Source organism: Bubalus bubalis, chromosome 23, assembly GCF_019923935.1.
Source record: "Bubalus bubalis isolate 160015118507 breed Murrah chromosome 23, NDDB_SH_1, whole genome shotgun sequence".
NCBI lineage: Eukaryota > Metazoa > Chordata > Mammalia > Artiodactyla > Bovidae > Bubalus > Bubalus bubalis.
The window spans coordinates 25,026,830-25,039,520 of NC_059179.1; the positions used below are offsets into that span (position 1 = coordinate 25,026,830).

Consider the following 12,691-nt stretch of genomic DNA (forward strand, 5'->3'; position numbering starts at 1 on the left):
TAACACAAGCAATAGATCATTAACATCTTTGAAACTCATCTAGTCCCTTTTCACCCCATTTCTGCCCAAAACAATCTCTCAGATAAAAGAACACAAGAGATTGCTGTGTGTTCTGAACTGGACAGTTACAGTCCAGGCACTATAGAAACTTAAATGCAGACTGAAAATTCTCTAGGTCTCAAAAGCCTTCTTCAGAGAGCTTTTCCAGTGAAGCACAACCTCTGTTCAGACCTAAGAAAATTTTGGAAGGATTTCTTAAGTCCTGTATACATGGAAAAGAAAATGTGAAAACAACAGAGAAAAGAGCTTAATTCTCAAAGAAAACAGGGTGCATTCTGGGCCTTACCTTTAAAATTAGTTTTAATTTTAAAAATAAACTTTAAAAAGCAACTTCGAATAGGACAGCCTGCTTTATGGTTGTAAGCCCAGTAGGAAATTTTGATTCTTTACAAAAAAGGAGCGCGTGTGGCCATATTTTAGATTTAAAACTCAGAAATAAATGCAGAAAGTAAAAGGAATAATCATAGGACATGGATGAAAAAGGTGAGAACACAAAGGGAATATATTTTAAAGTAAGGAGTGCGTGATGAGTGTAAGCTAGAGAAAGTAGAGTCTGAGAGGAGGGGAGAGTCTACCTCTATTTAAATGTTAAAGATAAGCTTAAAGATGGTGGAGAGGACAAGAGAAGGACACTGGTTTGGAGATAAACTTCAAGGGAATAGTACAATCAGGACCCGTGGTGGATGCTGTTTGGAACACAGTGCAAGTAACACTCTAGAATGTGGAAGGAAAGCAATGCCAACTTACACCTGTGCAGCGTTTTATGTTTTTCACATGCACTGTAAGTGCAAACAAATCCAGAGTCAGTGGATAGGAGACAGAAGGGACTGATGGCCCTAAGTACGGGGAAAATCACCAAAGGCGGGAAACAGCTGTTATTAAAGTGAATAACACTGAATAACTGGACGCGCTGGGGATGGGAGTGGGGAGGGGCGGGAGAAAAGTTACAGAGAAAGGAAGTGTGCAGGAAGGCATTGGGGGTTGACCGGGAAGAGGTGGAATTTGAAAGTGAGCAGGTCTAAGAAGAGGAGGGAAGGGAGAGGATGTAGTCTGAGAGAAGAATTTTCTCAAGACCAAACTGAGCAGCGAGGCCGGGGACGCCGCCCTTCAAAGACGTGACGCTGTAGGCCTCGCCTCTCTCCAGGCCTTGCCCCAAGGGCCCTGTGTCTCTCACCCCGGCCAGGGGCCGTGAGTCTAACTGATACTCGGAGGCCCGGGATTGCCCCCAGCTTGCAGACGGGAAGCCTTCTCTGTTTAGGTTCCCATGACCCCTGCGCCCATTGGTTCCGCCCTCTCGGCGGCTCCCCCTCGAACCAAGCCGATTGGTGGCAGCGCTAAGCTGTCTCAACCAACGGGAGAGCGGCGAGTGAAGCAGGGGGGCGGGCCTCCAGTGGGTACGGCAGTGGCCCAGCCTAGGGCAAATAGTTACAATATTAGTAAATAACGACAGTCGACTTTAACGTTGAGTGCTGACCGTCCAAGCGCCGGTGCAGGCATAATTTCATTCACTATTCAAATCCCCAATTAGCCCCGTTTTACAGGAAAAGAAAGGGAGGATAAGACAATTTCCCCAAGATTACAAAGCTGAGTAATTTACAAATTACAAAGCTAATTTAAAAGACTTTAAAGCCAAGTCTGATATGCAAAACCTTCAATTAATGTACACTTTGTGGTGTACGCTCAGCTATTTCAAGGACAGACAGCTTCTGGAAGTAACTGATAAGACAGGTTCGCAACTTGCCTTACTTCTAACCTTCCCTCTCAGACCGTTACTTGCCCTTTCTTCCCTTCTTTCTTCCCTCTCCTCCAATCCTCCCCTCTTCCCTTCTTTAGGGCTCATCTTCCTGTCTTGCCAAATTCTTACCTTCATTCCGTTGAGAAATGTTTATTGAGTTTCTCCTGTGCATTCTGCTAGTCAGTTGGAACTGTAGAGGGAAGTACTCAATAAACCAATCTATTCTAGGAATAGAAGAGGTTTTTTAAAAGCCACAGAGGATGAAAGGCTGGGAGACAGATTCAGTAAGCACTTGAATTGTGTTCCATCAGACAACCAACCCTGCTCACACCTTGATATGGGACATCTAGCCTCCAGAATTAGAATAAATTTCTGGTGTTTAAGTCACTCAGTTTGGGGTATTTTGATAATGGCAGCCCTAGCAAACTAAGACAGGCATGGAATCATAATCAAACTCAGGCAGGAAGGCTCCAAGATGGATGTGTTTATTAATTACCACAGTCTGCTGCTCCAGTAATAGAGCTAATAAAAAATAAAAACGCACCCTGCCTCTCCCTTCCCAAATAAATGGAACAGTTCAGTTCATTTCAGTCGCTTAGTTGGGTCCGACTCTTTGCAACCCCATGGACTGCAGCACGCCAGGCCTCCCTGTCCATCCCCAAATCCCTAAGTTTGCTCAAACTCGGTCCATCAAGTTGGTGATGCCATCCAACCATCTCATCCTCTGTCGTCCCCTTCTCCTCCTGCCTTCAATCTTTCCCAGCATCAGGGTCTTTTCCAATGAGTCTGTTTTTCGTATCAGGTGGCCAAAGTATCGGAGTTTCAACTTCAGCATCAGTCCTTCCAATGAATATTCAGGACTGATTTCTTTTAGGATTGACTGGTTGGATCTCCTTGCGTCCAAGGGACTCTCAAGAGTCTTCTCTAATACCACAGTTCAAAAGCATCAATTCTTCGGCGCTCAGCTTTTTATATAATAATAAATAAATGGCACAGTAGTCAAATAAAACATTGACTACTCTTTTCCAAAGAGAGTAGGAAATAGCAATCCACTCCAGCATTCTTGCTTGAAAAATTCCATGAACAGAGGAGCTTGGCAGGCTACAGTCCATGGGGTCACAAAGAGTCAGACACGACTGAGCGATTGAGCATGCACTCTTTTCCAGTATATTTATTATGTGCTCTGGAAGCCCCTCTTTCCTAATTAAGAGGGGGCTGAATGAGTGGATGACCTGGCCAGACAATTTTCATAGACCTATAGACTAAATCCACTAACCTACTTGACTCTGAGCATGTACCCCTTCTAGGGCTTCAAAATCCCCATAGTTAATAGATTTTTGAAAGCAGCATCATCCTTCAGATATTAGTAATATCCAAATTTGTACTGTTTCCTTTGGGTTAAAATTAAAAGGATGTGTCCTAAGAGTGACAGTAGGGACAGCAACCCTCCCAGTAGTCATATTAAGTTAGTCCAGACAGAAAAAGGGAAAAGGCTCTCCAGGTGGCTTCACGACTGGCCCTGGGCTATGGAAAGGAACCTTGGGAGAGCATGTTCTGGAATCTTGAGCAAGCACTGGAGTCCAGGCCACAGGCTCTGAAGTATTGGAAGCCTTGGGGTGGGAAGGGCTGCAACTAAGTCAGAGCCACGTGACTGCGGCCAGAGCTCGCCTTCCGCCGCCGGGGCGCCGGGCGTGGGAGGTCAGGGTCTGGGTGGAGCGTGGATCCACTCCCTTACAGAGTGAAGGCCACCATCCTTCGGGGTCAGGAAAGGGCTCTGAGGATTTTGAGCGTCATTTGTGCATCTCGATATGTCAGCACCTCTTGGCCAGCACGACGAACTCTGGCACAATCGCCACCTGAGATGTTTTAATTAAGACTTAACCCCCACCAAACCCGGAAGGCCGGCGCTGCCTCAGGGCTTACGGGGTGGCGTCCGGCCGTGATCGCCCACCAGGCGAGCGGGCTGCGGCGTGTTCCTTCTTGCAGAGGGTGGGGAATGCAGCAGAGTGCGGGGCAGGGCCGCCCCGGAGGGCTTCTGCGCGCGGGTTTGGTTTACTTCTGGTAGGAAGGGAGGGAGGGAAAGAGGGAAGGCGGGGCGATCGACTTTTTAATTGGCCTGCAAACCCCTGCGAACCCCGGTGCCAGCTTTATCTGTGCGGCGGCGAGATGTCCGGAGGATCAGCTAGGAGCCTGGGCAAGGGTGAGACCTGCCGACCGTGATCCGACGCGTGCTGGGGGGTGGGGAGTGGTTCTGCTCCGGAGCCGAGCGGCCTAGGAGACTTCACATTCGCGGGAAACCGGCCGGATGCTGGATGTCCGCACTGCGGTCCTTGCTGTAACCGCGTCCGCTTCTCTCCGCAGGAAGCGACCCCCCGGGGCCCGTCCCCGAGGGCCTGATCCGTGTCTACAGCATGAGGTTCTGCCCGTATGCCCAGAGGACTCGCCTGGTCCTGACGGCCAAGGGTATCCGGTGAGGACCAAGGCAGGGGCCGCTCCCAGCCTGCCCGGAACCAGCTGCTTGGGGAGGCTTGGGTAGCCCAGGGGCGGGGTATGAGAATCTCTGATAGGGTCCCCACAGCTTTCTTTACTGCCAAATACACTATTCTCAGCCTTCTGCGGGGTGATAAAGGCCTAGTGGTAAAGAACTCGCCTGCCAGTGCAGGAGACATGAGACTCGAGTTGGATCCCTGGGTTGGGAGGATCCCCTGGAGGCGGGCATGACAACCCACTCCAGTATTCTTGCCTGGAGAATCCCATGGACAGAGGAGCCTGGCGGGCTACAGTCCATGGGGTTGCAAAGAGTCATACAGGACTGAAGCGACATGCATAGAAAGCTATGAACTCTGTTCCCCTGGTGGGGAGTGGAAGGAATGTCACAGACTGCACCAGTTGAGGACATCTCATTTAGATTAACCTAACGGTTTTATGGGTCAGCAAAGCTGGGGCTCCAGTAAAGTTGGTGGTATGCAGAGATCACTGGAATGGGAATCACAGGCAGCGGCTCTTTTAGCACTGGCACATCCCTAAATCCTTCTGTACTGCCTTCTCCTTCATCCCATTTCATTCACGTCCTATTTATCTATATTATTGTTTGCATTTATTCTGAGGATATAGCCCTTTCCTGAACAGTGGGTAATTTACCCTACTACAGAGTCCAGACCTTGACTATCCTACTGGTAGAGTGCTGAATTAACTATATGGTGCATTTTCTTATAGCTTGAGTTTTTGAATAAAATAAAGTGTCTCTGTCTTAAGATTCAGATTTTGGGGAAGCCCCACAGAAACTAGTTATCTACAGGAAATATCCAAGTCATTGACTTTTCTCTGACTTGAACAGCCATTGGAACTGCCTCTCTTCCAGTGACCTTTGGGATCTGTTGAACAGACATCAAATACCTGTGATGTGGGAGTTTAAAACATAGCCCCCATTCCAAAGAAGCTTTCCATCTATATGCTTAGAGTTTTAAAATTAACTTTAGCCTGCTAGAGGGAGAATTAAGCAGGCAATACTTTTCCCTAAAAAAGTAAGCTATATATTCTAAAGAAAAAAAACAAATTATTTTTGGATTAATCACTTCAGTAACTCTTGTGTCTTTAGATGAAACTGATTCTAAATACATAGCAAAATATTTCACATTTAGTAACATTTATCAATATATAGCAGATATCCAATTCAATTGGATTGAAAAATGACATATCTTGTGCTCATACAACTGAAAAGTTCAGGATCAAGACAGCTGAATTTGGAGGCACAGAGTTCTGGGTTAGTGCCCCTCTGGAACTCTAGATTGAGAAGTTTATCTTTCTGGGACAGTTTTCCAAAGGAAAATTAAAGTGATCTTATCATAAAAGTGCATGTACGGAGAGTGAAGGGTGGTAACTGTTGCCGAACAGTGCAAACAACAGAGGAGCCTGGTGGACCACAGTCCATGGGCTTGCAGAGTCGGACATGACTGAGCAACTAACATACTATGTTCATGGGTTAGTTTTAAGTCCCAGGAGACTTTGATTAGAGAGGTGGTAGACTTTACCACATGATAGAATCTACTAAAGCACGGTTTTCTCTCATCTTCCAACTTGTTGCAGCAGGTATGTCGCCCTGTTGGCTCATCATTACCAAGATACCAAAATGCATATGTATTCTGAGAGCCTTCTTTATTACAAAAGCCCAGGATTTACCCTTTCTTTTCACAGTATGAAATTGCAGAAATCTTGATTGGCAGGGAGCCTCATTGTTCTTGCAGTGGCTTGTATCTGAGTGTACAGTAATCTGTCAGCAGACGAACCCTGTAATGCATACACACAGATGCCAGTATTCAATCTGGCTATTCCTTTGTTTCCATGGGGGAGAGGGTGGGGTTGTGTATTTAATAGTACCTCAAGCTAAATGCTATTGTAGCTTCTGAGGTGGATGGGGAGAAAGGAAACAAAAGATGTTAGGGTGTATTATTTCTGAGTAACTAATCTGTTCTATTGAACACTCATCCAGCTTTGAAATGATATTGATCTGGCTGTAGCAATTATATGAAACTTCCCTTCCGCTTATTTCCCCCAAAATCTCTCAGACAAGAGAGAAGTTAGATCTAAAAACAATCTTAGTATAGTCTGGACTTCACCTGTTTCTTCTTTATGGGTTTACTTAGTGTGATTTACCCATGTGGCAGTTTTAAAAAATATCAATGCATGGAGATTTAATCTGAGAGCTTATTTTGTGGTTGAATTTTTTGGATTCTCTAATATTCTTATAAAAAATGACTAGCTTTCTATTCAAATTAGCAAAAGGAATTTAATTTTATCATATTGATTTTATATAGTGGGTGTGGACAAACTCAATTAGTTGGCTGATTTATTTTTGCGATTAAGATACATCTTAGCCCCAAATGGAATATCTAATTGACAGTCTTGAAGCATTTCTACTTATTTATTCAACCAGTATGTACTGAGTACCAATCTGAAAATGTTTATATATTTTTTCATAGCATATACATCTATTTAAAACTTTGCTGACTTACATGTTTGTTTATGAATATGACCAAGACACACAAGATCACTGCTTTCCTGGAGCTTATATTCTAGGGAGGTGACATAACAAACATGTAATTAAGTGAGCAAAGTTATTTGTTACATATCATCAGTACAATGGAGAAAGTCATTCAAGAAATATTGAAAAAGGTAATTGTGGCCAGATCATAATGACCAAACCAGAAGTCATAGGAAACATGTGACAGGTAAGCAGGGGCCAGATCACATGCCATGGGAAGGGATTTAGAGTTTATCCTCACTGCAGTGAGGAGCACTTGAGGGCTGTAAGCAAGCAGGAGGGTGGCCTCTTCCAATTTATTTTTGTAAATGGATGTGGAGAAGGAACTATAGGGAGGTCACAGGGGAAGCACAGGGGCCAGTGGGACTGCTGTAGAGATTCAGGTGGCAGATGATGTCTTGGACGAGGTGGCAAGTGTTAAAGCTGAGAAGCAGATGAAGTCAGACTGATGTGAAGGTCTAGCTGACAGGTCTTGCTGATCCAGGTGATTTGAGGAAGAGGGGGCAGGGGGAAGGAATAAAGGCCACGCTGACTCCAAAATTTGGGGTCTGATCAGCTAAGGGGGTGATGGGGCCAATGACATTTTATTTAGGAATACAAGAAAAATGTTACTGTCTTCCCTGTCTTCTATGTTTTTCAGGCATGAAGTCATCAACATCAACCTGAAAAATAAGCCTGAGTGGTTCTTCAAGAAGAATCCCTCAGGCCTGGTGCCGGTTCTGGAAACCAGTCAGGGTCAATTGATCTGTGAATCTGCCATCACTTGTGAGTACCTGGATGAAGCATATCCAGAGAAGAAGCTGTTGCCAGGTGACCCCTATGAGAAAGCTTGCCAAAAGATGGTCTTGGAGTCCTTTTCTAAGGTGCGTGTTTAAGCAATTTCAGCTCCTATTGAAAATATCTTTGTTTTTAAAGCTGAATCAGCGCTGTCACTCTAGGTTCAGTGATTTGGGAGGGAAAGACAAACAGGATTATGCTCTTGCCGGCTCTGACATGTCCTATGAGCTCTTTAATAATCTGGACCCTGTTTACTTTTCAAAGTTACATCTCTTCACTCTTCTCCTAATACTTTATATTCACGTCATGCTGAATATTTTTATTTTTCCCAAACTTGCCACCTTCTTCTCTATTCTTGCGAAAAGACTCTTTCTCCTTCTCACTTTTCCAAATTGTCTTCAAGTCTCTTTCATGTACAGTACATGCCATTCAGTGTCCTTTTAAGATATATTTGATTCAGACTCACCAAAATGGCTTATTTGCAGCTTATAAAATCCTGAACAGTATAGCAACTTTGGTGACAAAACTGTTTGTAGGATCAGTATATAACCTCTGTGAAGAGGAACTCGTGCACATATCAAGTGTATAGAATACTCTGACACGGACTGTGAGGGTTCTATCCTGCCTTTATGTGACAGGGTCAGTATGGTTAGTCTCACCCTGATAAACTAAGACATTATTCTCTGTCTAGGTACCACTTTTGATATCGAGGATTCTTAGAACACAAAATAAGGAAGACTGCTCTGGCCTAAAAGAAGAATTGCATAAAGAAATCACCAAGCTAGAGGAGGTAATCAATCCCTTCTCCTTGATTCTTATTGGATTAAGTGCTATATTATACCCACACTCATTTCTCCTCTTTTCTTCATCTCCCATCTCCAAAATGACTTTAAGGTAATTAGAAATAACATCAAATAGGAAATTTTAGTTTACAACAGATAGCAGCTCTAAGCTGCTGTATTTAAGATACAAACCAAAATACCTAAAAATGTTTTGTCATGGGCCTGCTTTTAAAACTTTTTATTGCACTGACACAAAATATTAAGGAAAAATTTCAACCAAATTTCCATAGCTTTACACCTGTTTATGTTTTTCCATGCTTGTTTTCAGTCCTTGAACATATATTTAAAACGTTAACATAACTATAGTCTGAACATAAGTCATTGTGGTTTTTTCCACTTAATATTATACAATAAACTTTATGGAAATAAAGTTATTTTATACATTAAAACTTAAAATTATATAAAAATGTTTATTATATAATGAACATTTCCCACAAGAGTCTGCCATTAGACACGCTTGGGGAAACCCAGGTGTGTTTTTTCCTCCTTTGTGGGAGAGATGCTATTTGGACCTTTATATGGGATTCTCTTCCATTCACACTCAGCCTTAGGTTTTTACTGAGGGAGGACACAGTTCTCGTCTCATATGGAAATGCATCCTAACCTTTTATCAGTAAGTGTGACGTTTATCACTCAGTCGTGTCCAACTCTTTGTGACCCCATGGACTATAAACCACCAGACTCCTCTGTCCATGGGATTTTCCAGGCAAGAATACTGGAGTGGGTTGCCATTTACTGTAGATTTTTTCAAAGCTTTTTTTCCCATTTAGAAAGTTCTATTACTAGTTTGCGAATATTTTTTAAAAAGTCATGAGAGTGTTGGAGTGTTTTGTCTTCATCTATTACATCTGCTGAAATGTTCACTGAATATTTTCCCTTTAATCTGGTGAATAGGTATGGTAGCACTGACAGATTTTTCTGGTGTTGAACCGTACCAGTATTACTGTGTAAAATCCACTTGCTTTCAATGGATTTTCATATATATTTTAAAACTAGTTGATATTTGATTATTGCATATTTGTTCATAAAAGAGACTACTTTGTTCTTATCATATCTTTGTGTGTTTTTTTTGTTGTTGTTGTGGTTGTTTGTTATTTTGGCCATGCCAGGAGGCCCCGGGCAATGAAAGCACAGAGTCCTAACCACTGGACCCCCAGGGAATTCACTAGTTGGTTTTTATATCAGGGATTTTCTCAACGCATAAAATGAGTCCCGTTACTTTCTCTGGTTTTCTAAGTTCTGAAACCATTTGATAGGGTTTGGCAATTTGTGTAAAACATTTGAGTCCGGTGTATTTTATAGGGGTAGAGTTTTTATCAGTAGTTCAGTTTCCTTAATGTTAATTGATTTTCAGGATTTTTGTATTCCAGTTTTGTAATTGGACTGTAATGAATTGTAATTCATTTGTAATTAATCAGTTTTGTAATTTATATTTTTCTTTAAAGTTACATATTTCATATTCTCATATATACAGACAGAAAGAGAATCATGTTTCCTGATTTAAAAAAATTTCTATGTACAACTACAGCTGACTCTTGAACAAGGTACAGGTTTAAGGTGCCAAGTCCCCAAGCAGTAGAAAATCCACATACTACCTACTAAATTTGGGGTTAGTTGGGGGACATATAATTTTCTTCCCATCTAATTTCAGACTCCAGGTTAAGGACTCATACGTTAAAGTGAGTGGCACTATTTCCATGTTTCAGGCTGCTGAGAGAGTATTTCCTTCTGACTGAAACTATCATACTTAATTTTACTTATGCATAATAGAATTACCAGGCCCTACAATTTAAGGACAGACCTAGACAATATTGGTTCATTGTACAATTCTGAGTGCCTAGTAACTGCAAGGCACTCTGCTGAACAGTATGGGAGGTAGAAAGTGAGAGGCAGTCCATACCGTTCAGATGATTGGCTTGATAGTAGACCAAAAATAAATACTCAGGTAGATATAAATAATCTATCTACAATGCAGGATGTTATAAGGGCCCTGAGAAAAATCATGGATGTTTTATAAAATGCTTTGGTGTTTATTAGCCAGATAATATTCTCAATCTTCTGTTTGCAAAACCATAATTTTAATTCACCTCCTTAAATTTCAGACATATACTTTTGTACTTGGTTTTCAAAGAATTTTACGTGGCATTGTTTAATAGTTAATCTAGTTATGTCCAGTTTATTTTCAGTAAAGTTTTTATTGATGTATCATATGCAGAGACTTACCCAAACCATAAGAGTCCAGCTTGAATTTGCAAAGTGAACACAGCCATGAAATTGGCATCCATATCAAGAAACAGAATATTAGTTTTGGATGATTTCTGTACTTTGTACAAATGGAATCATATAATATACATTTTGGGGCCTGACTTCTTTCATACAGGGTCAAGTTTCTGAGGTTGTGTGTGTTGTGTATAGTTCATTCCCATTCTTTGTATAGTGTTCCAGCATATGACTACTGCACAGTTTATCCATTTTAGTCCTGATGGACAGTATTCTTATGCTGTTTAATATTCAGGTTCTGACTGATAAGAAGACAACCTTCTTTGGTGGCAGTTCTCTTTCTATGATTGATTACCTCATCTGGCCCTGGTTTGAACGGCTGGAAGCTCTGGAGTTGAATGAGTAAGACATTTGAATATTTTTTTGCATAATTTAGGACAATGATAACCAGAATAATATATACTAACCTTTCATATAGACAAAAATTAATGTATCTCATTCAATTGACATGAATGGGAACAAGGAGACAGGAGGAGAGTTGGACTTTGCAGAGCATGTCCTATACCTACACTCTCCATTTTCTCCCATCTCTGGGCTGGGCAGGGGTGGGGAATTCTGTAACAGGTAGTAAAATGTTTGAAAAGTGATTTACTTCTCCCCTCCTGGTTAAAAACCCATAAGGATGCACATTTTCGTAAGGACGTCAGGCAGGATTGTGTGACCAATGCCACCTTCCATTTACCAGCAAGAGTGCCACACTGTTTCCCGAACTCCATGTTTTGAAGTTTAGCAGCCACCTTGGCTTACTCCCATTTCCTAGAGCTGAGAACTGCTCAGTTCCTATTAGTCACGGACTGACCACAGAGTAATAAATATGTCATGTTCTTGATTGTCTTTCACATTCTCATTTTAAAAAGCTATCAGTCTCTTAGTTTGGACAAGTTCTCAGGTTAACTGAGCAAGTCACTTCACTCTAGTCTTAGATTCCTCTTCCACAAAACAAGGACCTCTACAATGTCTTCCAAATCTCATATTTTATGATTATGCACATCTTAAAGAAGTATTTCTAAAGAATGCTTTGAAAAGATTAGAGGGAAATGATATGAAACTGCAGAGTTATAGGGGCCTTTGCAATGCCTTCCTACTTAGCCTAGTTCATCCCTTCATTATTTCCATCTCCCACAGGTGTGTAGACCACGCTCCAACTCTTAAGCTGTGGATGGCAGCCATGAAGAAGGATCCCACAGTATCATCTCTCCTCACTGATGTGAAGACCTTTCAAGGTTTCTTCAACCTCTACTTGCAGAACAGCCCTGAGGCTTGTGACTATGGACTCTGATGGGGACGAGTCAGCAATGAAGACATAGCTGATACTTTCCTTCACTAATACAAATAATACCATGGTTTTATTTTACCACATGCTCTCATGTCTTATTGAATCACCTCTGATTTGACACCAAATTTGGCCATACTGTGGGCTTTCCTCAAGGCCCTCCTGCAGCAATATAAACACATTTCCTGTCTCAGGGTGTTCATATGACTCTAAGGATTCTATCACACTCCATGCTGAAAATTTCTAAGTCACCTCTAGTGAGAGCTGGAAGTCAATCTGGATTTTTAACTGCCCATAGGACATTTCCACATGGATACTGTGTTGTCATTTCAAGAGATGCCCTTCAAAGTTTGTATTCTAGGTTCTGAGTTAAGAACTTCTCAATTCCTCATTCTTTCATTTCCATGTCTGACTCAGTTTCATGCCTTTTATACAACAGTAATAACTGCTGTTGCCACTGAAGTCCAGACCCACATTAACTTCAAAGCCAAGTGACTAGGTGGTCTCCTATTGACTCTCTCAGGCTTCAGTCACTAACCCTTTCAAAATCCTTCCTACCAAATCCTATGCTGCCCAGCACAAAAGGTGTTCCATTGTATATAACTAAATGCTGAGAAGGCCACATCCATTCTAAAGCTGGATGAGTAATTCAGAAATACTAATGTCTTTATACACTTCCATAG

At 42.0% G+C, this 12,691-nt stretch overlaps 1 protein-coding gene across 2 annotated transcripts; it reads left to right on the forward strand.

Moving 5' to 3' along the window:
- Nucleotides 1–3,456: 3,456 nt before the first annotated feature.
- Nucleotides 3,457–12,089, forward strand: LOC102412874 (glutathione S-transferase omega-1). 2 transcript variants are annotated; one of them, XM_044935315.2, is made up of 6 exons: nt 3,457–3,749; nt 4,157–4,265; nt 7,477–7,699; nt 8,305–8,403; nt 10,971–11,077; nt 11,861–12,089. In XM_044935315.2, exons 2-6 carry the CDS (start codon nt 4,207–4,209, stop codon nt 12,012–12,014), a joined length of 642 nt encoding a protein of 213 aa, XP_044791250.1. In that variant the 5' UTR covers nt 3,457–3,749; nt 4,157–4,206; the 3' UTR covers nt 12,015–12,089. The 2 variants fall into 2 exon arrangements, with proteins under 2 accessions (XP_044791250.1, XP_006050156.1); XM_006050094.4 differs by having other exon boundaries at nt 3,458–3,995.
- The last annotated feature ends 602 nt before the right edge of the window (nt 12,090–12,691 follow it).

Excerpts from the sequence above, each read along its gene's own strand:
- LOC102412874 (XM_006050094.4), top strand. The coding sequence starts at position 3,962 with ATGTCCGGAGGATCAGCTAGGAGCCTGGGCAAGG. Across the intron at positions 3,996-4,156 it reads AGCTAGGAGCCTGGGCAAGG|GAAGCGACCCCCCGGGGCCC; the intron begins GTGAGACCTGCC and ends TTCTCTCCGCAG. Across the intron at positions 7,700-8,304 it reads TCTTGGAGTCCTTTTCTAAG|GTACCACTTTTGATATCGAG; the intron begins GTGCGTGTTTAA and ends TTCTCTGTCTAG.